Source organism: Elaeis guineensis, chromosome 6 (genome assembly GCF_000442705.2).
Source record: "Elaeis guineensis isolate ETL-2024a chromosome 6, EG11, whole genome shotgun sequence".
Taxonomy (NCBI): Eukaryota; Viridiplantae; Streptophyta; class Magnoliopsida; order Arecales; family Arecaceae; genus Elaeis; species Elaeis guineensis.
This window is the reverse complement of record NC_025998.2, coordinates 1,617,996-1,645,223: the sequence shown is the minus strand read 5'-3', so window position 1 is coordinate 1,645,223 and position 27,228 is coordinate 1,617,996. Positions and strand designations below refer to the sequence as shown.

General features: G+C 38.7%; 2 protein-coding genes across 4 annotated transcripts; both read left to right on the top strand.

The window, feature by feature from the left end:
* Positions 1-1,017: 1,017 nt before the first annotated feature.
* LOC105047728 (uncharacterized) lies at positions 1,018-10,184 on the top strand. Of its 3 annotated transcripts, XM_073258841.1 has the most exons (4): positions 1,018-1,206; positions 7,291-7,939; positions 9,181-9,185; positions 9,692-10,184. In XM_073258841.1, exons 2-4 carry the CDS (start codon positions 7,377-7,379, stop codon positions 9,754-9,756), a joined length of 633 nt encoding a protein of 210 aa, XP_073114942.1. In that variant the 5' UTR covers positions 1,018-1,206; positions 7,291-7,376; the 3' UTR covers positions 9,757-10,184. The 3 variants fall into 3 exon arrangements, with proteins under 3 accessions (XP_073114942.1, XP_073114940.1, XP_073114941.1); XM_073258839.1 differs by having other exon boundaries at positions 1,018-1,204; positions 7,291-10,184; XM_073258840.1 differs by lacking the exon at positions 1,018-1,206 and adding an exon at positions 1,243-2,417 and having other exon boundaries at positions 7,291-10,184.
* A 131-nt stretch (positions 10,185-10,315) lies between these two features.
* Positions 10,316-13,260, top strand: LOC105047729 (light-harvesting complex-like protein OHP2, chloroplastic). The gene is made up of 2 exons (XM_010926781.4): positions 10,316-11,707; positions 12,983-13,260. Exons 1-2 carry the CDS (start codon positions 11,343-11,345, stop codon positions 13,095-13,097), a joined length of 480 nt encoding a protein of 159 aa, XP_010925083.2. The 5' UTR covers positions 10,316-11,342; the 3' UTR covers positions 13,098-13,260.
* The last annotated feature ends 13,968 nt before the right edge of the window (positions 13,261-27,228 follow it).

Here is a 27,228-nt window from a genome sequence, read left to right as displayed (position 1 = left end):
AAGTATTTAAAAAATAATTTAATATGATATGAAATTTACTACATCAATCACGTATATTGAGACTTAATCAGTTGAAATCGAAATAATTTATATTTAATTTGATGATTAAAAATAAATAAATAATAAAAAAATTAAGATATTGTTTGACGCACCGTAGCAGAACTTTGACATGTATAATTATGTAACTAATATCAGCAAATAGTTTTCCCAAATTCCCTTAAATAATTTGTTTCTTACATGTAACCTCTTACAGAGCATCATCTAAAAAGCATGTGATGATTATGTACTAATACATAATATTCGAACTTCAAGGAGTTGGATGTGAAATTATTTACAGCCAATGTCGCCAAAATAATGCGCTGAATTACATCAAACTTGCCCCTCAAAAAAGTTAACTTACCGTTTGCATTTTTTTTTTTTCCCATATAACTTCTTTCCAACAACCATATTATTTTTTTCTACTTTCAAAGCATCTGAAATCTTACTCCAAAGGGACTCGACCACTGACGAAAGATATCTGATCATGTACTAGATATCCGAACCATTCGTTTGTCTTGTTCATTGGTGCATGTATTTTCAAATCTTCCATGATTATGCTCATGAATAATATAGTGAATGATAGAAATCCTATTTCTAAGACTACAATTATATTCCTTAAAATCTTATATAGTTATTTATGGTTGATAGACTTGGACGTTACTTTGCCGGATATTATCTTTCGTCTTGATTTGACGTCTCTTCTATCTCCCCTCCACCAAAGTCATATTTCTAAATCTAAATTCCTACAATACATACTTCATTTATAATATGCAAGTTTTGTTTAACCAACCAACTTTCGGCGATTATTGGGTAGATATTTTTAAATATGACCCTCCATACAACATGACCATTGCTAACTCCGCGACGTCCTCTAATAATATTGAGAAATTATGGGGGTTATCCATAATATTTGTTCGAGTAACAACATCGGCAACCAAGTTGCCGACGATATGGACGCTTTTTACGCACACCCCCATAAAGCTCCGTTGCAAGTGATCCAATTCCTCTCCGAGCCCTGCCCCTCCTTTCCTTATCTTTGCGTTCCTAATCTGGGATTCGGACGCCGAGATCTCAAATCACTGACAACCTCGATTTCTTCGGCGGATATATCGTCGCCCGCCAAATCTCCGCAGTCAATCTCGTCGGATCTGGAGATCTCCTCCTGGTGTAATGCCTCTTCCAATTTTTCTCCATTTTTCTTCAATAATTTTTTATGGGTACAATTTTGGTGTAGAAATGGTTGGCAGAAGCCTTAGATCGGGGTTTTAAGTGGGGGAAAAAAAAAAGGCAACGGATTTAGTTTTTCCGATCAGTTGAATGTGCTTTTATTGAACATTTTGATCGCCGCTTTCTTTCTTCACCTTTTTTTTTATACTTAAGAGTGGCCCAGTTCAGTTCAGTTTCCTGTTGCATGTTTTCAAGAAAACAGAAACCAAATTGTTTCAGTTTAGTTCAAAAGGATTTCTTTTCTCCTCTTTTGGTCGAAGCGGCGATCACATTTGACCTTTGTTTTAATCCTCGGATTTTAATTTTACTCATCGTTCGAAGATTTGAGAAATGTCGTCAAAATTATTCTTTTGAAACCGATTCATGATCAGATAAAAAAATTGTATCCGTTAAATAATGATATTGTAGTTCTAGTTCAGATTCCATTTCATTAACAAAGGATCCCTTTGTTAAAATGTAATGTTTGTTCTTTTTAATTTTTAAGTTATGTAATTTTTAGTTTAGTTGTATGTTGGGTTCATAGATAGGCTCATATATAGTTGGGCTTATATTATCATAGTGATTTATGTATTGATGTATGAAATTTTGTAGGATGTGGCAGTCTCACATATAAGAGGCTTTATGTACTAAGAAAAAATAGAAAGAACCCTAGATCTACATTCTCTTTCAATTTTTCATCTTATTCTCCACTACAATCTCCTTCCAAATCTCATCAAGTTGGTAAACAAAGTCAACAAAAATGGTATCAGAGCAAGGAAGATCAACAAGATTTGAATTTAAAGACAACAAGTGAGAAAGAGAGCATCATTCAAGAAGATCTCCATGACAAATTCAAGCAACATGGATATGAACATCAATCAACTCTCTATTCTTATTTTTGATGGAGAAAACTATAATTATTGGAGCATCAAGATGAATACCCCTTCATTTCACAAGAGATTTGAGATTTAGTGGAGAGTGGGTATGAAAAACCATCCACTCCAACTAACCAACAAAGGGAGCAAATAAATGACTACAAAAAGAAGGATGCCAAAGCCCTCTTCTTCATCCAACAAGCGGTGTCCGACAAGATTTTTTCAAGAATCATTAGAGCCACCAAATCAAAGGAGGCATGGGATATCTTACAAGAGGAATTTCAAGAGAATACCAAGGTAAGAACTATCAAACTTCAAACTCTAAGAAGAGAGTTAGATAATTTGAGAATGCAAGAAAATGAGAAGTTGAAGGATTACTTCTCCAAAATCATGAAAATTGTTAATCAAATGAAGAGCTATGGTGAAATCATTATCGAGCAAAAAATATGTGAAAAAATTTTGGCTAGTTTGCCTCCAAAGTTTAATACCATAGTTATCATTGTTGAAGAATCTAAAGATCTTTCTACTTTAAGTGTTCATGAGTTGATGGGATCTCTTGAAGCTCATGAGCAAAAATTGTTTAGGCACAAAGAATCATCATTAGAAAGTGCTTTTCAATCTAAGCTCAAAGTGTTTGATAAAAGTCCTCAATGAGAACCGTCTAGTCATGTACAAGTTAAAGGGGAGTCATCTAAAGGTGGAAACCAAAATAGAGGAAAAAAAAGAAATATGAGAGGAAGAGGAAGAGGAAGAAATAACTTTCTAAGAAGTCAAAATAATGAGAGTACTCAACCTAGGTGCAATATATATATAAGGTCTTCTAATGTTGAAAAAGATTGTTGGTTTAGGGGTAAACCCCAATGTTATAATTGCAAAAAGTTTGACCATATTCAAAAAGATTGTAGGTACCAAATAAGTGAACAACATACTTCTCCAAAGAAAATGAAGACGGCCAAAACACATTCCATGCATGCTAAATTGCGGAGGAGCAAAGAAATGATGTATGGTACTTTGATAGTGGATGTAGCAACTATATGACCGGTGACAAGTCCATCTTTGTTAACATTGATAGTTCTTCAATCTCACATGTCAAGATGGAAAATGGTGCACTAGTCCAAGCAAGAGGCAAAGGGGCAAAGGGACAATTGCAATTGACACAAGAAAGAAAGTTCATCCATGATGTTTTACTTGTTCCGGACTTGACATAAAATCTTCTAAGTGTTGGACAATTGATTGAGCATGGGCACATGGTGCACTTTGAAAATAATAGATGCAAGATATATGACAAAGGAGAGAAAAAGCAACTTATGACAAATATCAACATGGAAAAAAATAGAAGCTTTCCTCTTATTTTGCACTATGCGAAGATTGTTGCATGGAAGATTGAGGTAAATGATGAGTCATGACTATGGTACAAAAGGTATGGGCACTTGAACTTTCAAAGCTTGAGAAGTCTACATTAAAAGAATATGGTGTATGGTCTACCTGCAATACAAGAAAAAAATTGTGAAGGATGTGCACTTAGAAAATAACACCAAGAGGCATTTTCAAAAAAGTATGTATGGAGAGCCAAAGCACTATTGGAGCTTGTTCATACCTACATATGTGGATCTATGAAAACTCCTCATATCGGTAACATCTATTTCATTACTTTCATTAATGACTACTCAAGAATGACATGGGTGTACTTTATGAGGCATAAGTTCGAGGCATTCACCATCTTCAAGAAATTCGAAAATTTTGTGGAAAGACAAAGTGAGCACTACATCAAGGTGCTAAGTGATAGAGGTGGTAAATATAACTCAAATGAATTTGAAAAATTTTATAAAGATATTGATTTGCAAAGATAATTGACCGTTGGCTACACACCGGAATAAAATGGAGTTGTCGAAAGAAAGAATCGTACTATTTTTGAGATGGCTAGATCTATGCTCAAAGACAAAGGCCTTCCAAATTCTTTTTGGGCGGAAGCGGTGTACACGGCGGTGTACTTGATGAATAGATGTCCAACAAAAGTTCTCCAAAACAAGACACCATTTGAAGCTTGGTCTGGTAGAAAGCCTTCGGTGAAGCATTTTAAAGTCTCTGGATGTGTATGCTATGCACATGTTCTAAAGGAGAAGAGGCACAAACTTGATGAAGTAAGTGAAAAATACATCTTTGTTGGCTATAGTTCTAAATCAAAAAGCTATAAACTTTTTAGCTTGAAACACAACAAGATGATTATAAAAAGAGATCATTTTCAATGAGAAGGCTATTTGGGATTGAAAGGATAAGAAAGTTGAAGAAAATGTTGTTACTCTTGATGAAGAAATTCATGATGCCCAAAATGAAGAAAATGAGGATGAAGTTCACCACAAACTTCTCCAAATGTAAGTCCATCACCAACTTCAAGCTCAAGCTCATCTCCAAATTTCACTCCCACAAGAATGAGAAGCCTAATGACATTTATGCCACTTATAACTTTTGCATGATTGAGCCTAAAACTTATAAAGAAACTATACATGAAGAAGTATGGAACAAGACAATGCAAGAAGAAATTGATGTGATTGAGAAGACCAAAACTTGAAAGCTAGTGGAGAAATCAAACGATAAGGAAGTCATTGGCTTGAAGTGGATCTACAAAATAAAACACAATCCAGATGGGTCCATTCAAAGATACAAAGCAAGATTGGTAGCAAAAGGGTACTTTCAACTATCTGAGATTGATTATCAAGAAATTTTTGCACTGGTTGCTCGACATGACACAATTAGAACTCTCATTTCTATGGCAGACACAAAGGTTGGAAACTACACCAACTTGATGTAAAGTTGGCATTCTTGAATGGGATATTGGAGGAAAAAATTTATGTAGAACAACCTCAAGGCTTTATCATCAAAGGTCAAGAAAGCAAAGTGTATAAGTTGAAAAAAATATTGTATGGGTTGAAGCAAGCACTCTGAGTATGGTATTCTCAAAATGATGCCTACTTCAATGGAAAAAATTTTCAAAGAAGCCTAAGTGAACCAACACTTTATGTGAAAAAGTAAGGTAATGACATTCTCATTGTCTCTCTTTATGTTGATGATTTGATCATTACCGATAATAATGAGAATATGATTTTAGCTTTCAAAAGTGATATGATGAGAAGATATGAAATGAATGATATAGATTTGCTCCATTACTTTTTGGAAATTAAAATCAAGCCAAGAGAAGATGGCATTTTTTATTGTCAAAAGAAGTATGTAAAAAGCATTCTCAAGAAGTTCAAAATGGAGAATTGCAATGTTGTGGCAACACCTTTGGTGATAAATGAGAAGTTCATGAAAGAAGATGAAAGTGATGAAGCCAATGCACCACTATATAGAAGCATTGTTGGAAGCTTATTATATCTCACAATTACAAGACCGGATATAATGTTTGCATCAAGTTTACTTTCTAGATTCATGCAAAAGCCAAGCAAAATTTATTTTGGGGTGGCAAAAAGAGTCTTAAGATACATCAAAAGTATCAAAGATTATGACATCATATATGAAAGGAGCATAAATGATAATGTGAAGTTATTTGGATTTTGTGATAGTGATTGGGCTGAAAGTATTGATGATATGAAGAGCATATCGGGCTATGCATTTTCTTTTGGATCCGGTGTTATATCTTGGGCATTTAAGAAGCAAGACATTGTGGCATTGTCATCTGCGGAAACCGAATATATCTCAACTATTTTGGCGACACAACAAATAATTTGGTTGAGAAGAATACTAGAAGATGTGGGTGAGAAGCAAGAAGAAGCCACTACACTACTTTGTAATAATAAGTCTACCATCTCTGTGACAAAGAATCCTATCTATCATAGCCGCACGAAGCATATCAAAATCAAGTACCATTTCATAAGAAATGCGATAGAAGAAAAAGAAGTTCAAGTAAAACATGTGAGGACTCAAGACCAAGTGGCGGACATTTTCACCAAGGCATTATCTAAAGAGAAATTCATCTACTTTAGAGATCTCATGGGCATTCAAGAACAACCATTAAAGGGGAGTGTTAAAATTAATGTTTGTTCTTTTTAATTTTCAAGTTATATAATTTTTGGTTTAGTTGTATGTTGGGTTCATAGATGGGCTCATATATAGTTAGGTTCATATTGTCATAGTAGTTTATGTATTGATGTATGAATTTTTATAGGATGTGGTAGCTTCACACATAAGAGGCCTTATGTACTAAGAAAAAAAGAGAAAGAACCCTAGATCTACATTCTCCCCCAATTTTTCATCTCATTCTCTACTACAATCTCCTCCCAAATCTCATCAAGTTGGTAAACAAAGCCAACACCCTTTGCTCTGAGAAAAATAAATAAATAAGTAACCTTTCTATTTCCACTTTTTAATAAATTTTCTAATAAATGTCAAAGGAGGAGAGTCAATTACAAGCCTTTACATAGTCATTTTACTAATTTAAGATTCATTGGATTTATTAGAAATATGGAAGATCTTTTTCTCCTCTTTCAACTACCAGTGCTATGAGAGAGAGAACCTTGAATTTCTGGTCCATTGAAATATAGTCTAATATCCTTTATAAACCATAGTTGGTGGAGCTTGTCTTAATTACTCAGATATTCATTCAGTGACGTTTGTATAATAAATTCTTCTGGATGTTTGCAATTAGTATGCATGTCCATATATTACCTTGAAGCAAATTATTTGTATCGATGCTATATATATATATGTGTGTCAACAAAATTTTGACTCGCAACTTAAGGTTTTGATATCAAGCTACCTTTATTGAACTTAAAGTGGTGGAAGTGAAGGTGTTGAATTTGCAGGAAGATTTTAAGCATCAATTTTCCGGTGTAAAATATCTAAGCAAAGAGTAGTAGAAGGACTGCTATCAGGGATCTATACTACTAACCAACATCACTAACGTTGGCTTCTTAATTTCATGCTGAGTTCAAACCCCATTGCTTATAGATTGGTTTTTTAGCTTCAATATCATCCTATCTGGGATCAATTGGTTATCATCATCAATTTGTTGACAATCTCACTTCTAACAATTACGATGCTATATTGAACATTTTGAGGAATAAAAAGTTGAATATTATTTAGATGGGAAACCTGATGTTCTCAACCATATACATTATATAAAAGATTGATAGAAGCGTTATTAATTTTGTTTTCTGTGTGAGCTTACATGCAGTGTGGTTTATTGATGGATAAAAGGAAGAGTTGCTACTTGGGGAGCTAGAAGAAACTTGGTTTATGCAGTCCGGATGAGAAGTGGAAATGCTATTGGCTGTGGAAGGAGGAGGATTTTTTTCTTCTTCAGCATCAGGGTATAGCAAAGGCCTTGCCCTTCTGTTCCTTGGCCGGAGTTATGAAGAAAGGCCAATGAGAGTTTCACCGTGGACTCAGTATCAACTGGTCGAGCAGGAAGTTGAGACAGAATTTCAGCTGGCTTCAAGGAAGAAACAATCTTCTTGTGGATGTGCTTCCTTCATCTGCTTTGGTTGTGCACCTGCAGGAATTGATGGTCCATCTCCTCCTAAAGTGGGTCCTGCACATCAGCCTGAAGTCTTATCAGATTCTTCTTCTTCTTCTTCTTCTTCAGATAAGGGCAAGTTAGCAATTAATGATCCTGTTAATGGGAATGGAAGAAACACTTGTCTCAAGAGTAATCTAAAAAGGCCCTCCACAGACTGTTCTGCAGTGGTTACTGAGGCTGATGATGCACAAGCATCTGTGGAAGAGATGCCAAATAATACATCTTGCTGTGTTGAAAGGAGGAAAGTTCAGTGGACTGATGCATGTGGAAAAGAGCTTGCTGAGATAAGGGAGTTTGAAGTCAGGTATGTTTGGCTCCTAAATATCGGTAGATAATTTCAAAGAGATTTTTTAATATTTCACATTGCTTGTAAATTTTTTATGTGTTATATATTGATCCCCAAAAATTTTCCGTTTTTGTCCATTCAAGGAGACAATCCATGTATGACTTGTTTATATCATTTTTCTTTTTTTTTTTTTTTTTTTTTGAACTTTGCTAAATGAATTATTTTACTCATCCTTTTGGAAACTAATATAGTCTACAAAAATGTAAATCCTAGTCCATAGTTGTGCCTATAACTCTTAATGTGGATTTGGTTGTACATCATGCATTTATATGCGTAAGCTGTGTTTGATCCCATGTTGACAAAATCAAAAGTTTTCTTTTGATTTGCAATCATATCCATATGTGTAAACTTTATGTCTGTATATATGTGCATCATTTTATATGTCTGTCCACATATGTATTTGTGTTTTTCATGTATGCCTATATATATAATATGTATTTATTTAATATGTAGCAACACATAATCGTTTATTCTTACAAATGTTATTGTGCACATATGAATCTGTATACATACATAATTACATGTGTGTTTACGTCCATATATATGTATTATGTTTTTATGCATGTGTATTATGTACATAGACATGCATAGATACATGCATGCATGCATATGTACATCTATGATGGTCTAGACAAGGGTTCACCAAGTGTTCTGAGGGATATCAATTGCCCAGGCAACAACTCTTCATGTCACTAGGCAAGATATCCAGAAGCAGAAAAGACACAATAAGAGGGGATAAAACTGATGGGAATCTAGATATCCAGTTGAGATATTCTGGTAATGTGACCTGGGATTCAGCAGTTCCACTACTTAGATTTCATACATGGGCAAATGTTTCTAAAAGAGTAACATCTATGACATTCTGAATAGAAATGTTGAGTGGTACTCTGGTGATGAGTGTGACCAATCACCTTGATCAGCAATAATGCCCGTGTCCCTATGTACAGGCTTATACTAGTCAGATAAAGTGTAGATGAAGGATAACAAATGACAAATGAAAAGTGTAAGCAAGTTTCTGGTGCTGCTTTGTAGGCTATGGATCTTCTAGTAGGGTTATGTACAGCATGTCTTAGATATGATCTATGAGGTGTCATATAACTCTAGATCTCTACTGTTATATGGTTTTAGCTTTTCAAATGTTAGGATATTTCAGCCTTAGCTGTAAGATTGTCATCCTTATTATATTTTCATTCTATGAGTGATGGTAATACTGAGATGGGAAACCAATGTAATGGTCTGCACATGCAACTGAAGCATGATTGCTTCCCCTTTAGGAGGTAGAGGTATTGGATCAACATATCAAAAGAGGAGAGGACAGTTAAGAATTGGTCATTTATAGGCTGTTGCCAATAAATGACATGCTGGTTGAAGTCCATTTGGACTATGAGTTCATTCCTGGTTATACTCCCATGCATATGCTTAGCTCCAAGGAGTTGCTGCCTGGACCTTTTGCTCATTATCTGTCAGTGTTGGGAATTGGTGTGTCATTCAGGTATCGACTTCTCATGACATTGAAAGCCTCTATATGGAGACACTCCCATAGTCATACAGCAATTATTATAACACAGATGACAAAGTTGTATTGTTATATTAGCTTGCATGGCATACTATAGTTTAAGTCATTAATTTATTTTCTGATGCATCTGTTCTAATTTCTTTATTAAATCCAATTCTTATGCTGCAATATGAAATTTTAAATTCTGCAGTGAGACGGTTCATCAGATGAAGAATTTGAACACCAAGGTATTAGAAGATGTGAATGTGTGATTCAATAGATTTTATCATCTATAAACCTGGATCAATGGACAGAAGCAGGCAGGCATAATTCTCTTCTATGGCAACTAGACAACTGTGTCATGTGATCAGGCAGATGCTCACAAAGCTCTACAACTTTCCACGGTGAAGTTGCCTGTTGTTTGCCTTGATCATCTACAGAGATATTCTTTGAACTGATTGCTCACAGGGAGGAGATCAAAACATGGGCAGCAATTTTGAGATTATGGCTCCATTGTCTGCTTCCTTTGTTGTAGCCCATGTTTGAGATATCCTGCATCTGTTTTTCAGGATTTCAAATTTTAACCTGTATGTTGTTCGTCTTTAATTTTAACCTTTTTTACACAATGTTTTATTTGCTCACTGGCTCTACTTTATGTTAGTGTGTTGGCCACTCATTCTGTTGGCCACTGGCTCTTGTTTTCACTTACTTGAATGCCTGTGACCTCATGTTTGTTTGAATCAGGGATTTGTTGGCCAAACTTGAGTCGTCTAAGTTTGAGGAGAAAGGAAAAACAAGCTCAAGAACTCCCCAGAAAGAATCAGTGAATACAGAGCTTTACACAAAAATTAAGAACCATTATTAGCTGTTAGATCTTTATAAAGATAGGAGAAAATAAGATGTTGGATTCAGATTTCATGCTTAAAATTGGATCAAATGGTTAGCAGAAGACACCAAGGAAAAAATGCAGGTAGATTTATTCTTTCTGGCCAACGTTGGTGGGAAAATGAGTTCTTTCTTATGCAAGGTGTTTCTTGTGCGAGAAAAGAGTATAACCTTACCGTGTTTAGAAAATAATGATTCTCTTGTTCAGGTCCTGCAGCAATTTGTTCCGATTACTAACCTTTCAAATTAAGAGCAGAGTTAAATAAAGATCTCCAGAGGTTGCTTCCGCCTAATTGCACACTGGTAGAGGGAAGTGATTATTTTCAGGTCATGAGGAAGTGAATGACATGAATCACCCAAAAGGATGCTTCCGAAGCTACTTTATGTTGATCGTAATGCAAAGTAGAGGTCAGGTGCTAAAACCTCTATTCTGCATTGGGATCATGAGACCATACATTTATTCGGCCCTGACATTCTCTGGGTTGATTTGGATCAGAAGACTATACATTTATTTGGGTTGATTTGGACTGGATCTGGGCACGACCATGTTGCTGTCAGGTTTTAGAGGTAATTCGGTCCCATTTGATGCCACTCGTTAAGTAACTTCAATTAAACTCGAAATTGGGTCTCCGAGAGTCGCAAAGGTTGGAATCGGTCAATGTTGGATCCTGTGGAGTACAGCGAGCCATGGTTAGCGTGGCCAGGTTTGGTGGTATAAATCCATTCACATCATTTTGTGTCCCGTTCGCGTGCGAGGTGCGAGCAAAATAGCAAGCAGACCTGAACCGAACGACGCCACCCAAATCTCAGAGCTCACCGCGGAAAACTTGGCTATATCATATCCACACCTTCTGGATTCAAACTTTTTTCTTTGATCTTTCTTTTTTTTTTTTCCCATCCCTTTCTCCGTTCTCCCCCCCCACCCCTCTTATTCCCAGAGAAAAGCCAGAACCGGAGAAACAGAGAGAAGAGGAAGAAGATATGTCTGCAGCTCCTTCCATCACTCCCATAAAGATTCAAATCTCTCCTCCACCTCATCGATGTAAGTTCTCTTTAAAACCATCCACCATTGTTAGGAGCTCGAAAGCTGAGGGCCCTCTGAGGAGGCCTGCAGCTCCTCCTCTTCCATCCCTCTCCCCAACTCCTCCCGTGAAACCAGCCACCCCATCCCAGTCTCCTCGCAGGCGACCCGAAGCGGCGGTGGCGATGGAGGAGGTGGTGACTTTGGAGTACCAGAGGAAGGTGGCCAAGGAGCTGCAGGAGTACTTTAAGCAGAAGAAGATAGAGGAGGCAGATCAGGGCCCCTTCTTTGGCTTTATGGGCAAAAATGAGATCACAAATGGCAGGTAATTGTGTGCTCGAGTCCAAACACAATAAATTACGTAGAAAAATGATTCCTTTTAATAACTTTAGCGTTTGTTTTCGGGTACTCTTTTGCGTTTTTGTTTTGTGAGTAGGATTTGATGGCAGGCGATTGGATGTCGGGGTTTCTCTTCTGCTATTGTTTGGTTTTCTATATATTCTTGGATTTTTTTAAGTAATATGTTATTTAAGGAAGCTGAGGACTTATGGTGATTATAAACTTTGAACTGGTTTTTTATGCTTCACTATCTTTTTTACGTAAAGAAATGCTTGTTTATTCGTCTAGACACAATCTGAGATGGTAGCAATTCACTGATGATCAGATGAGTTAAACTTAAAATTATATCTATTTAGAACTATGTAAGCTATTTTTGGGATCTCCTCTAGATAGAACTTGGCAATTTATTGATGGTAGGAAAAGTGCGGCGGTGAGAATGATCTGTCTATTGGGTTCCAATAGCATCTATGTCTCTTAGTTTGACCATAGTTTTGTTTTGGTTTCTTTTGTTTTGGGTTTTGAAATTTTGGGTTTTGAATGCAATATCAATGGGACTACAATCATCAGAGTAAAAAATTAAAAAAAAAAAAAAGAAATAAGGTGACTTTTCTTTTCCTGATTTCAGAAATGAAAAACAAAAATTCTGTTTCATTTTTGAGATTTTTAAAAATAAGTATATTTGATATAGATAACTATTTTTGAAAAAATTATAAATATGGTGGTAGCAACAATGGTGGTCATGATAACTAAAACAACTACAATGGCAGTGGTGTTGGGTTTGGTGTGTGGTGGGCCGATGGTAGTGTGATGAAGGTGGTAGGGATAGTGGCAATAAAGATAATGATGTGTCAAAAGTGATAAAGATAGAAAATCATAGTGATAATATTTTGGCAAAAATGATGGTGGTGGTGATGGGAGTGAGTGGAGTAGTAATGATTGTGGTGATGGGATCAGCAATATTAACAATGGTGATAAAAATATTTTTTTATTTTAAAATATTGAAATAAAAATTTCTTATCTAGAATTAATAAAGATATTTTGTTGAAAAAAATATTACTAATAATACTAACTATATCCTTTATCTTGATTTTTATATTTTTTTAAAAAAGGAAGTAAGAAATAAAAGCGATGCCAAATAGCCCTTAGCATCATCTTCCACGGTTAACAATTGTGGTCTGGGACTGGTTTGAATTTTGATATTACTTTTTGTATTCTAACAAAGAGCCATTTGCATGGTTGGATGTCTGTTTGATGATGGCAGATGGGCGATGTTTGGGTTTGCTGTTGGATTGCTAACAGAATATGCAACGGCCTCAGATTTTGTTCAGCAGATGAAGATCCTTCTCTCCAATTTTGGGATTGTGGACTTGGAATGATGCTTCTTCAACATCAAATTGTATACAAGTCGAATCAGTCCAATTCAACTTATCGCAATTGATTATTTTGAATTCGATCGATTCTTGTTAAATGGATCATTTGGACTGTCATATATCACATTTTCACTCTCTTTGAATTATAACAATGTGAAGTTTCATTGCTCTTTCTTTCTTCATGCAGAGAATGCTTAGAGTTGCTTTTTAACATCCAGAGCCCAGTGAATTTTTTTCTAATACCTGCATTTGTCACAGTAAAGTTGCATTTACTTCTCTACTAAGATTAGATGGTCTTTTAAAAAACTACTATCAGATAGTTTCCTGTTTCATTGGATTTGTTAGAATTGGACTAACTCTATATACTTCCAGCCGGGGGGGGGGGAATCCCCAAGTCTATATTTCCTTCATTGAAAAGCAAGGATCATAATGAGCCGGATACCTAGAACAAAGGCCAGTCAGTTGTCTATAATTTCATCATTGTTAATGCGTACCTAACACCATTGAACTAATCATGTTCCGGAGAAATGTATTTTTGTAAAGATTGTATTGCAAAATTTTTCATACAGGTGGGATGGGAGTCCTTATTCTTGATCAGTAATGAGTTCGTAGATTCATTCAAGGACCCGGTGCATTGCAAATAACAAACCATCCAAATATAACAGGGTTGTTCTGTGCTTGTTCTTTATCCCATTATCTTATGTAATGATGAACTGAAATGTTACCAAAAGAAGTAAATGGTGCAATGCTTTCGAAGAAGCACCGATCCAGCGTAGTGCATATATGCTTGGAAAAAAGCAGATTTTTTGCAAGGATGAACTTATTTTAGTCTTGATAGTGTGGGGATTTATTTAATCTAGAGGAGATCGAAATGTGGATAAATGTGATGGAGTTTTGTGTATGTTTCCATCGAAAGAAACAGTAAAGAGGATGGTATGCAGAAATGTCTTGATGAATAACACTTGATTGTTGGCAACTGTCATCACAAGCATGAAAAATTCTATACTTATTTCTCAGAAACATCAACATGCAGTAGATGCCAGATCGAAAGTTGATTCAGCCAGGTACAGAGAAAAAGCTAATGAAATGCCAAACCAAATTTTGAGCTATGGTAATAATCATACCAAAAACAAACCGTGCTTGTGGACTTGACTGAGTAGCATGCAGAGAGTTAATAGTTAATGAGAAAGCAATTGAATGCATATGATTTTTATGTAAATTTAGGAGCTCCCATAGTTGAAGGAGGGCTTGTTGCCATGACCCAGGTCTTTTCTTTGCTTAAAGGAATTATGATCCAGATTGTGTTATTCACCTAGGTCCAATATTAGATTGAAACTTTATGTAAGGGGAAAATTTTATGTGAGGTGAACACCACCTATCTTTTGCTTACTTGATGGGCGCTCTTCTTGATACGGAATAGATCTACGAATCAAAATTTTATCGTGGCATCACCATCATGTTATTATGTATGGTTGATCAAAAATGGGTATTTAACATCATAAATATTATTACTACTTATGTGAATTGACTATGTAATTATGGGGACCATGAAGCTAAGAAAAAGAAATGAAGTTGCAAGAGAGTAATTATGCCATAAAACAGTATATGTTCACAGCCCATAGCAACAACTTATCATCTGCTGTTTTCCAATATTTTTTCCTTTTCTTTTAGTCCAAAACGGTAACAAGAGTTCTCAAATATTAATCCATCTCAAATATATTTTTGTTTGACAGAGTCATGGATAGCTCATGATTAATTTCTGCTCATAATTGTTGACAACGGCTGCCATCAGGTTGGACCCAGCTTACCATGCGCTGCAAAAATTAGTCGAAGGATTGTTCCATCTGGCAGACGCTATGCCGGTTCTCATACGTCCTTTGAAGTCAGAGACTCCGTATTTGAAATTGGTACGTAGTTACTTACTAGACGTGTAGTTTAAATATGTTGCAACACCACCAATTTAATAATGTGCACCGTACATCTTAAGTTTGTTTGTCTGGATTGGAATGAGAGCAATGAATAGCACGTTAGTAACGAAAAATTCTCGGATAAACTTAATCTATCATATGTACTGTAATCAAAGTCAACAAAAAAAATATCACATTAATATTTTGAATTTAAAAATTTTATAACCACTATGAGACATCGTTATTTAATTTTGTAGTCACCTCAACACAACTATTTAACCACTCAACACATTGTTGTATACTGTTGTAGCATTTTTTTTTTTTTTTTTTGACCTTGTCTACAGTATATGTGGTAGACTAAGTCCGCTCAAAAATTTCTCGTTAAGAACTTGAGATATCATGCCAAAAATTGAAGCTGCTTCCATCGGATAAGGATTTATTTGTTTATCAATTCCCAACCGTAGGACGCACGTTCAAAGACCAATACACGCCAGGATACGAACCACTAGGTCGACAAAATTAAAAATCAGATCAATGTTATTTCGAGGAAAGAAAAGGTCAGTGATCAATACGTGAATAATTGATGCCCTATAAATATATACCCCATCTCGAGTCATCCGTACTCAGATACCGGTGCACACTCTGAGCTCTTCTCGTCTTTCTGTAGGCCTTAGCCCCCAGATATCCGCATAATCTCTTCGTGAACTACTTCTTCTTGGTATTCCTGCTGGCTTTTAGACAAATTGGGTTCGATCATGAAGGTCCATGCTTTCCTCCTAGCATACGTCCTTCTCGCGGTGCTCTTGCATCCTTGCCTTTGCCAAGGCATGGCAACATTGACAACAGCAAATGCTGGGACGATCGACGGTGAGTAAATTGTTGGGTGGATGTCTGGCCAGGACACCACCTCCCAAGATCCTTTCAGTACCACGCGATGCAGCAGGAAGAAAGAAGAAACAAAACAAAAGGAAAAACAATCAAAATACGTGGATCAGCCACAAAAGGGCTCGCCTCCACGGGGCATGCAAACTTCACTATGAAAAGAAAATTTTACAAGAGGAGACCTCACCCTCAACCCTTGTACACCCAATTCTCTCTCACATAAAGTTTCCCTCACAAAAGCTCTCTCTCTCTTGGAGACCCCCCTGAACCCCTGAAGAGCCTGGCGACCGCTGTCCAGGAGCCTCCTGCTCCTTCTCTCACAGCGCCCTCGCCTCTCTCTCTCTCTCCACGGTTCGTACGGCGGCGAGAAACCAAAACCATCGTTCTCTGCTGTGTCTCAGGCCTTTTAAAGCCTTAAACATAGGTTAGAGGGTGATTAGGAATCCTTAATCAAGCCAAATCACGTCCCAAGCCGTCCGATCAACACCGGGAGCTCTCTGGACCCTTAGATCGCGCTCCGGTCCACGGAATAGGGCCGTGGACCGCGAGAATCGAGTGGGAAACGTCCACGCGGTCCACAGGCCGCGCCGTGGACCACCCGGTCCACGGTGGACCGGGGCAAGGGCCAGCAGGCCGCTGGGTCGCGCGTCCCGCGCGGGCCTGGGCCTGGGTCGCGCGTCCCGCGCGGGCCTGGGCCTGGGACGCGCGTCCCGCGCGGGCCTGGGTCCCGCGTCCCGCCCGGGCCTGGGTCCCGCGTCCCACGCGGGCCAGCGGGCCTGGGACGCGCGTCCCGCGCGCCGCCGCCTGCGGCCGCGCCGCTGCCGCCCGCCGCCGGTCGCCGGCGGTCCTCCGCCGCCTCGGTTTTCGTGCTATCTTCGAAAGCTCGTATCTTCTCCATCCGAGCTCCGATTCAGGTGATCTTGGTCTCGTTGGACTCCGTTTTTCGCCGCGAACCTCACTGTGGGCTCAATGTGGGCTGAATCTTGAGGCGTCAAATCCTAACAATCTCCACCTCGACTCGATATTCAGCCTCCTCCAAACTCTGAGAGCTTCTGGATCTCCTCGCCCCCATGCCCTGGGGCAATCGCCTGCTGATCATGGATGGGCAAACATGGGAGTCGAGCCAGGCTGCTCGATCCCATCTCCGTCGTATGCTGTGCTCCTCCTGACCTGAGACCTGCTCGGGGCATCATCCTGCGGCAATAGGAATCTTACCTTGCGACGTCGCCTCTCGTCCTCCCGAGTCTCCTGTCTCGTGCCCGATCCGCCTCCTGGAGCTCCACCTCGCTCTGAGCTCCACCTGGCTCCCGATGCTCCACCTCGCACTGGGCTCCCTGCCAGGTAATAATGTCCTCTGCTCCCCTTCTTCCCCTCCAGCACAATCCTATCGCCGCGTAGCACCCTCAGGATTCCTCCACCAGCTACCGTCCTGTAGCCTCTCGAATCCAGTCTGCTAAGTGAGATAAGATTCCGCCTGAAATTGGGTATGTATCGGACCTCCCCCAATCTCCTCATTGCACCGTCATGTGTCCTCCAGCTGACCGTCCCAATGCCTCTGATCGCACAGCTCGATCCATTTGGCAGATATACAGTGCTCTCACTGTTCTCCAGGGAGTCAAACTGCTCCTCTCTGCAACACACATGATAGGGGCATGCAGAATCTAATATCCACTGCTGGGAAGAAGTAGATACCTCGTCAGATATCTCTAGGACATCTCCATCTGAATCACTGCCGGCCGTCGCTACAGCAGCCACCGTCCGATTTTTCAGTTGAGGGCAATCTCTAGCTAGATGCCCCAACTCCTCACACCGGTAACACCTGGTTTTGCTCAAGTCCCTCCTGGACTTAGACCGCCCTCGATGCGATCTCCTGTCGCTCCGTCTACCGCCTCCTGCACCTCCAGAAGCCACCAAAGCTGAGCTATCGCCACCTGAGCTCGAAGCTGGGTTCTCCCTCCTGAGAACCTCGTTCTGGAGTATCGCCGCGGTGACCTCGTCCATCTTGATAGTGCTCTTCCCCACTAGAAGAGCAGTCACCAAGGACTCGTACGAAGAAGGAAGCGATGCCAGCAAAACCAGCGCCCTGGTCTTCTCCTCAACGTTCTCGCCAACGCTGAGAAGGTCGGTGAGGATCTTCTGGAAGTGGCTCAGATGCTCCTGCACGCTCTGTCTCTCAGTCATCCGCAGTTGGTAAAACTGCCTCCAGAGGAAAAGAGTGTTGGTGAGAGACTTCGCCATGTACAACTCCTCGAGCTTCGACCACAGCACCGTCGGGGAAGTCTCGCTCAGCACATGGATCACCACCTCATCCGCCAGGTACATGCGGATGGTACTCACCGCCTGCATCTGTAGCCGTTTCCAATCCCGCACCTCCATGGTGGTCGGTTTCTCATCGCACAAGAGAGCTTCGATCAACCCCTGTTGGATGAGCACGTCCTTCACCCTTGCCTGCCACAAGGAGAAATTGCTCTTACCATCAAACTTGTTGATCTCCATCCTGATTGTTCCTGTTTTCTCCATCTTCAGTCTTGCTCACCACCACTGCAATCTGCGTCCTTGTACCGCCTTGCTCTGATACCACTTGTTGGGTGGATGTCTGGCCAGGACACCACCTCCCAAGATCCTTTCAGTACCACGCGATGCAGCAGGAAGAAAGAAGAAACAAAACAAAAGGAAAAACAATCAAAATACGTGGATCAGCCACAAAAGGGCTCGCCTCCACGGGGCATGCAAACTTCACTATGAAAAGAAAATTTTACAAGAGGAGACCTCACCCTCAACCCTTGTACACCCAATTCTCTCTCACATAAAGTTTCCCTCACAAAAGCTCTCTCTCTCTTGGAGACCCCCCTGAACCCCTGAAGAGCCTGGCGACCGCTGTCCAGGAGCCTCCTGCTCCTTCTCTCACAGCGCCCTCGCCTCTCTCTCTCTCTCCACGGTTCGTACGGCGGCGAGAAACCAAAACCATCGTTCTCTGCTGTGTCTCAGGCCTTTTAAAGCCTTAAACATAGGTTAGAGGGTGATTAGGAATCCTTAATCAAGCCAAATCACGTCCCAAGCCGTCCGATCAACACCGGGAGCTCTCTGGACCCTTAGATCGCGCTCCGGTCCACGGAATAGGGCCGTGGACCGCGAGAATCGAGTGGGAAACGTCCACGCGGTCCACAGGCCGCGCCGTGGACCACCCGGTCCACGGTGGACCGGGGCAAGGGCCAGCAGGCCGCTGGGTCGCGCGTCCCGCGCGGGCCTGGGCCTGGGTCGCGCGTCCCGCGCGGGCCTGGGCCTGGGACGCGCGTCCCGCGCGGGCCTGGGTCCCGCGTCCCGCCCGGGCCTGGGTCCCGCGTCCCACGCGGGCCAGCGGGCCTGGGACGCGCGTCCCGCGCGCCGCCGCCTGCGGCCGCGCCGCTGCCGCCCGCCGCCGGTCGCCGGCGGTCCTCCGCCGCCTCGGTTTTCGTGCTATCTTCGAAAGCTCGTATCTTCTCCATCCGAGCTCCGATTCAGGTGATCTTGGTCTCGTTGGACTCCGTTTTTCGCCGCGAACCTCACTGTGGGCTCAATGTGGGCTGAATCTTGAGGCGTCAAATCCTAACATAAATAACTCTTTATATTAACTTAAAATCTTCAAGTGTTTAGAAGATGATTGACTCGAACTAATTTAATGTTTTTTTTACGAAGATGATAAGAGCACCATCAATCAAAATCATTCATGTAAAGTGCTTGAGTTTTTTTTTTTTTTTGGTTTTCTTGGTGGAGAGAAAAATCTAAGAGTTCCTTGGATAAAAGCTTTTCAAGTTTCAAACACAGAATACGCTCTTGAATGGGTGTTGGGTAGGTATATTTGGTTAAAAAAAAGGGGGAAAAAGATGAAAATAATATATATATATATATATATATATATATATATATATATATATATAATTTTTAAAGAATTCTAAGATAATAGTGATAGATTTTCTATATTTCTTCTTTTTCAAGATAAACAAACTTTCATGCAGATTTTCTTACAACGAAACATCCATTGAGAGAAAAATACACAGCAGCATTAAGGCTTTTTGTTTTCTTTAATATTAGAGTAGTAAAACTGTTGGCTTCTTTCATGCAGGAAAGGCAATTGATCAGGGGATTGCTTATGTGCTGATGCTTGTGGCCCTCCTCGTTACATACCTTGTCCATTGATGTTGCCTTCGTCCATCCATAAATGGGTTGAGCTTTTCTTTTTGATGTAATTGGAAGTTGTTGCATACTATTCTTGCTATTTACAACCGCTGCTTGAAACTCTAGTCATTTATGCTCCATTTGTAAGCTGTGAAAATGTAAAATTAAGCATAATAAGATCTGAAAGATCCTCCTTGAGTCATTGATCAACTTTCGCTTGTATCCCTCGATAAGTTTTATAACCTGTCATTGGAAAAAAAGGAGAAAAATTATATTTTCTAATATTACTAATTCATCTCAAGATGCAGAGTATGTCGGTTGTGACTTGTAAATTAATTGCATCAGAAATTGGTGAGCTTAGAATTTGTCTCTTCAGCAATTTTAAAGGCTGCATGTCATAAAAGACTGGTAGAAAGTCAGCTCTAGGACCCCAGGCCTTTGATCGGGTCCTTCTTGACTGCTGGTTGACCAGTGCTTTGGATGCCAATCCATCACACGATAAGTTTCTGGGTCTCAAATGATGCTATTTACACAATTTATGATGCAGCGATAATAAACTAAAATATTCCAAACATGATATGATAGAAGAATGTTAGTTTAGATTTGTGAATCATTATGGCTAAGATGAGATCGATGGAGGTATTAAGTGTGCTTTGTGGGTCTCAGATCATATTTTCTTCGTCCGGCCGGAAGAAGTGTCATGATGGTAAAAATCCAAGAGTTTGAATCATGGACAAAGGTGAGCTCAATATAGGCTGACAAAATTTTTTTGAGAAAAATAATATCACCCAAGACTTGGAGCCCTCACAAAACAAATAGTTGGTGTAACGGGCAACCATTGAATTACGCTTAGGTTGCATGAGAAATGCCTTCTGATTTTGAGGAATAACAATGGGGTCGCCATTTTTTTTAGGCGATCTACAAAGCGCTCTATAACATAAAAAATATGATATAAATAGTTTTGCTGGGTTATTGAGTTATACCGGTTGATATATTGGGCAAGCATGAAGCTAGTGATGATGCTTCAAAAACAAATTTTGCTACGGTAATAAGTTAAATTGATTGAGATGCACTCCGAGAGTTTGTTTAATAAGAAAGCAATCAAATGCACTTTATTTTATTGAAATTCAGTAGCTCAGGTAGTTGAAGGATGGCACCACCCTACTTGTTGCTATCACCCAGACTTTTTCTTCTTTAGATGCGGATTCTAATTTGACATTCGACATTAGACCAAAACTTAATGTAAAGGGAAAAGTTCAGGATGAACGCGGACTAACTTTTGCTTAGTTGCTGAGCACTCTTTCTAGTTTGGAAGAGATCCAAGATTCAAATTTGGATGGCTGCGCCCCCATCATTATTCGTTTTGGTCGATCAATTGCAAATAATATAAATATTTATCTGAATGGACTAAATTGGGATGAGATTTTTCATATCCAAGTTTGTTTAGGGAGAACCAAGAGAATTCCCTTCAAAGTGGATACATAACACCATAATTGCAAACAAAGTAAGTTTTCCTATAGCCCTTTCAGATTGCTGCATGGCTCCTCCATCATCAGATTTCAATGTGCCATTATTACATGATAGAGATGGAAACATATAAACATTGAAGTCCACTGTGAAAGTCAATTAATTATGCATAACTAACTTCAGTCATCCCCTCTAAAAGTCATCTCATTTAGACCAATAACTGTCGATCAGTTGAGCAACATCTGCTCTCGAGAAAAATTCAAAACCCAAGTTTGAGTTTTTCTTAAGGAGCCTATGGGAAAACTTGCGTTCTTCTACCTAACTATGAAAGCTAGTGGAAAATTTTATTCGTTGGTCTCGCGAGCAATCGTCCGAGTCCTACCCGGCCATTAATTGAGTCGCTAACGAACTTCCCCGTGATATACGGTCGCTACGCGTCCACGTCAACCCCATTTGGAAAAAAGACGCGCGATGCCCCACTTTATGTCGACAAAGACCATTTCGATGCCACGCGTCACTACCCAACGGTGATCCATTTCTCGATGTCAGCAGCTATAATGGTTGGTAGATACCGGCCCATTTAACGCATCTTATAGTTACTCTCGTACGGTGTACCCTTAGGGCCCTTACGATGCTCCGCGTCCTTGTCAGCCAGTCAATCGAGTTGAACTCGGCATTCCTTTCGGAAAAGCCGGTGGGAATAGTTTAAGCTCGCGAGTAACCGCGAGTTAGCGGAACATAACTCGAGTTATATATATTATATGACCATTGCGAACAAGTTACTCAGACGCTCTATAGCTCCCAAGGGCATTGTCGTTGTTCATATCCACTTCATCTTTTAGTTGTCTTCTCCAACAGAAGATTTAAGATTGGAAGATGAGTTCGATGAAAGTGCCCATCCTTGTTCTTGCTTATGTCCTCGCTTCAGCACTCTTGCACCCATGCCTTTGCCAAGATAGGATAGTAGCCCTGAACGCTCCCAAAATTGATGGTAATTATGCTGCTTATATGACTTTTTTTTTCTTTTTGGGATCCAGAAAAAGCATGTATGTTAAATTAAACTCTGATATTATTACTTTTTTTTTTTTTTTGATGCAGCTAAGATGGTCGATCAAGGGGTTGCTTATGTGCTTATGCTTGCTGCCCTCATTGTTACATATCTCATCCACTGATGTCTGGCTTGGATTTTTTTTTTTTTTGAGAATATCCAGTTTGTAACCGGAGAAATAGCATGATTGACAGTACTGAACGCTTAGTGTAATAATATTCTGGACTAAGATTGCCTAAAAATGATGCTTTGAGTAAGAATTTACTTTTGCCTACCTTTACCTGAAATCGACGATGCAATACTCGGTAGATTAAATTGCCCAAATTACGTGCCATAGATAATAATTCTATTCCTGAAATATCGTTGATCTTCTGCATGGCCGTATTTATGGACTCTCTCCTGCAGTGTGGTTCCATGTTTATCATTAAACAAAGATTCTCGGGTAACACGCTGTGACTGTGAGGGGACCGTTGTGTCCGAAAACTGGGGAAAACTTTGACTCATGATGAAGGCATGTCACCACAGCTATGCAGCTCATCTGATAAGGGTGAGATTGGACGCCGCTGCTTGATCACCCCATTCGACGACTTGAAGCCCGCAATCATACGGATGAACGGCATAGTTCGGAGTGCTTTCAAATCCATGCAGCGGGTGATCCAATGGCGAATACACGCCCAGGAAGGTGAGTCTTTCTTTTGGCAGCATGAAAGGTATAATCCTTTTCCCCTTCGTATAACGTATTGCGACCCGCATCACCTGCACCTCGAAGTATCCCTCCATTTTTTTTTTTTAAGGCTCGTTCTTTACGGGATAAACATTTAAAAATTTATATTTTTTTAAATAAATATTTTTAAATAATATTTAAAAATACTTTATGAATGAAATAAAAATATTATTTTTCAAACTAATGAAAAATTGACCTACCGACCCTCCGAGTGAACAAGACTTTCTTAATATTTTATGAATAAATACTACTTATGGAACAATAACTTATCCACCTATAAAAATATAAGTATATGGATAGTTAATTAATACAAAAATAGACCAAAATATTTGCCCACTAAAAAAAGACCCCAGAAAGAAAAGAAATACCCCCTTTTTTTTTTTTTTTGTTGCCTACATTCTATGCATGTTGTAGTGGCTACTTGTTTTGTACTCTCTAAAATGGAGTGCACCAGCATTTTTACGGTTTATGGTTTATATGTTGGTGCTTTCAAATATGGGCCAAGGGTGACTTTTGTCGATGTTTACAGCAATAATTTCTCTTCTAACATATCATTAAAATTTAAAAATAACTCATGATAATTCTCTTATAATCCTTCATGATATTATTTGTGCATGTCAGTTTAATTAATCTGTTTCAAATTTTTGAGTGTCATACATCGATGTCAATAGTAGATAAAGAGTTTTGTTAAGTTTTAAGCTACAATTTGAAGTAGCTAGGAAATATAATTTAAAATGTAATTATATTATAATCTGGTTTATTTGTACTCAAAAAGAAATCGATACAGTAAACTGACTTATTGATAAAATACTTCCTGCCCTGCTTTTGTTTTTGTTTATATAACAGCCTTCATTATTGTCACATATTTTGCAAGAGGCACTCTCCTTATTTATACTTTCATAACAATTTTAGAAAACTCTCGATAATTCAAACAAAGCATCCGCTTTGTTGGCTTCATTTCTAAATCAGTCAAAATAATTTTGGGTGTCATTACTAACTTCATTTGCAAAAATTAGCTTTATTTATTAAAAAACTAATACCTCGCATGCGATGTGTCTGTCCTCCCGCTCGATCGCCCATATTCGCTTATTCCATCGATTGTGACGTAAAAACCTTGACAGCGCGTCCTTTGCTTCGAGATAAAATTTCTTAATGGTTGTACTGAAGGCTCGGGTTTGGTTCCCACCTTCGCTAGATTGTGGAATCAAGAGGAAGGTGTAGGATCAGCTCTCTACTCCCCCGACTCCCCTCCTCTCCCTCGTATCTCTTGCCCATCACATTCATACTTCTCTCTGTTCTTTCTTTTCTTTTCTTTTTTTTTTTAAAAACATCCACCTATTGTATTGTATTTGTTGTAAAATAATATTTTTCATCATGTATAAAGCAAACGTTGTCTTGCATGATAAATGATGACCTTATGAGTATGCTATGAGTACAAATAACAAGTGATTGCACCGTGCTCATTGGAAAATGAGAAAATCTAGTTCAAGGGTTGGTTCCATTCACCCACATAATGAGATGAAAGGCTCAACATAATTCCAATCCGTGTGCATCTTTAGTCCATGATAGAATCCCAAAAATTTCTAAACTTTTCGCTGATAGAATTCTAGAGATTCTTTCAGCTTTCTATATTTACCTATATAATCTGCCATGATTACTTGTACAATCTGAAAAGCTTCATCATGAATTGATTTATAGAATTTGATAAAAATTTTGAAGATTTTTCAAATTTTTCATATTTATCAGAATATTTTTCATATTTATTTGATCAAGTTAAGTAGTTTTATCATGGATAAATCTACAGGATTTGATAGAATCCCAAAGATAGATATATGAGATTTGTATAAATTAATTTTGTAAACATGCTGAATTTATACAAGTGATGTATATATATACCTCATTGATATGCTTAATAAAATCAGATCATTCTATTCTATCTTTTCTTTGGTCCATGGCTAGGTATATCAATAAGCCTAGTAAAACCAATAATTAAATGGCTCAAATTAGAATCTCTTCACGGCGCTAGTGCTCAAACTCAGATTAAATTGGACAAAATGTGTTAAAGTTTGATTTGTTTATTGGTAGAGCAATATTATTCAGCTGAGTTGAGCCTCTGTATATTTATTTTCTGTCAACAAATGTGTCCAATCAAACTTGGCTCATGTACAAGGTAGTTACCGAACTGAGCCTAAGCTATCCATAGACGTCTCTCTATTTATCTGTAAGAATGGTGGTAGGACCTGGCATGCTTTCTATGGCATGCCGTCCTGCAGATACGACTATCAGTCCACGAGCCTCACAATATCACTCAGTTTTCAGAAATTGATCACTTGGAGTTTCACAGGAGAACAAAAATTATAGGGTGGACACTATAGGCCATCGTATAGCGCGGATCTAGTTTCAGGCTATATTCTTTTTTTTTTTGCATCTCAAAGAGAAAAATTAAAAATCAAATAAAAATTAGATTTCTCTTGCTAGCTGAATCTGTTAGTTCCATAACTATGACAAAAAAAAATAAAAAAAACAAAATACATAATTAAAATAGATCCTTCATGATCATTCATACTTTCTTTCTTCCTCATGAAGTCTCTCATCCTTTATCTTCCTTTTCAAGCCACTGCTCCCATCCATAAGGTCTTCCTTTTAAGTCTCTTTCTCCTCTTTCAAACTCTATACACCATCTCTCCCATTTATGAGATCTTCCTCAAGTTTCTTTCTTCTTTTTCAAATATCTCTTCTTTTTTAAAATCTTTGTATTTAAAAGTTCACAAAAATTATATATTATTTTTATCAAGAGGTGTATATTGAAACATAGGATGAATATTTTGCTAGATGTGTAACAATTGATCATATATTATATACTGGTGGATACTAAGTTCGATAAATTATGTATTAATTTACCTGTAGGTGTATATTGAATTATTGTTGGATATGTATCAAAAAAATTTACAGTATATATCATTAAGCCATCTAGTATATATTATTTGCTCATATGCTGTGTACTGATAAGTGCTATATTTTGAAAACTGTATATTGCTTTATCTAAATGTGTGTATTAGGACGTCGAATGAATATTTTACTAGATATATATTAATTAGTTATATACTATATACTGGTGAATATTAAATTCAGTAAACTATGTATCAATTTAACTGCAGATGTATATTAAATAATTGTTGGATGTGAATCAAAAAAATATATAATATATATCATCTACCTATATATTTAGTGTGTATCATACGATCATATAGTATATATCGCTAAAAAGAAAAACGTTAATCATGGGACTAATAATTTCATCAGTACAAAATATTTTTAATTAAACTTATTCTTTAAAATTGATATTAATAGAAATGTGATGTACTATGAAGCCCATCCGATATGATATTTTATAGTATCCGCTTCATATGGTTTTTGTTATTCATAGGAGAACATAAGGAGCCAGCCTCTCCAACCCCCAGAACCTGATCACCACCCTTTAGGGAGAAAGGGAGAGAGCACCAACTCTTTCAAGGCCCGATGAGAGCCTAGAGACACCAATAAGCCCTCTCTTGTGAACAAACAATGGCAAAGGACAAGGAGAAAGTCACCATGGATTGGAGTGGCAGTGAGGCAGAGATCAAGTACGCTTGGCATCAGCAACTGGTCTAGGTTCAACTAGAGGATCAGTGAGAGTAGCTTCAGGGATGGGTATTGTCAGCTGTAAAACACAACAGCCCAATGGACAAGAAATGGCGGCGTCTATGGTGGAGGATTGTGAAAAAGAAAATAGGATCTTTCATACTGATGCTCTGATGCGGAAACATTGTCTCATGATACCTATGCCTCTTTACAGAATTCGGATCAAGGTTCCATGCGCCTTGAACGATTAGAACCTCCTATCTGATAAAACAAGCAACAACGCATATCATTATAGTATTATGTCTGAACCAGAACCCGACTCACAGCACACAA

Coding starts and splice junctions, on each gene's coding strand:
- LOC105047728 (XM_073258841.1), top strand. CDS start 7,377: ATGCTATTGGCTGTGGAAGGAGGAGGATTTTTTTCTTCTTCAGCATCA.
- LOC105047729 (XM_010926781.4), top strand. CDS start 11,343: ATGTCTGCAGCTCCTTCCATCACTCCCATAAAGATTCAAATCTCTCCT. Junction 11,708..12,982: donor AATGAGATCACAAATGGCAG/GTAATTGTGTGC, acceptor TGATGATGGCAG/ATGGGCGATGTTTGGGTTTG.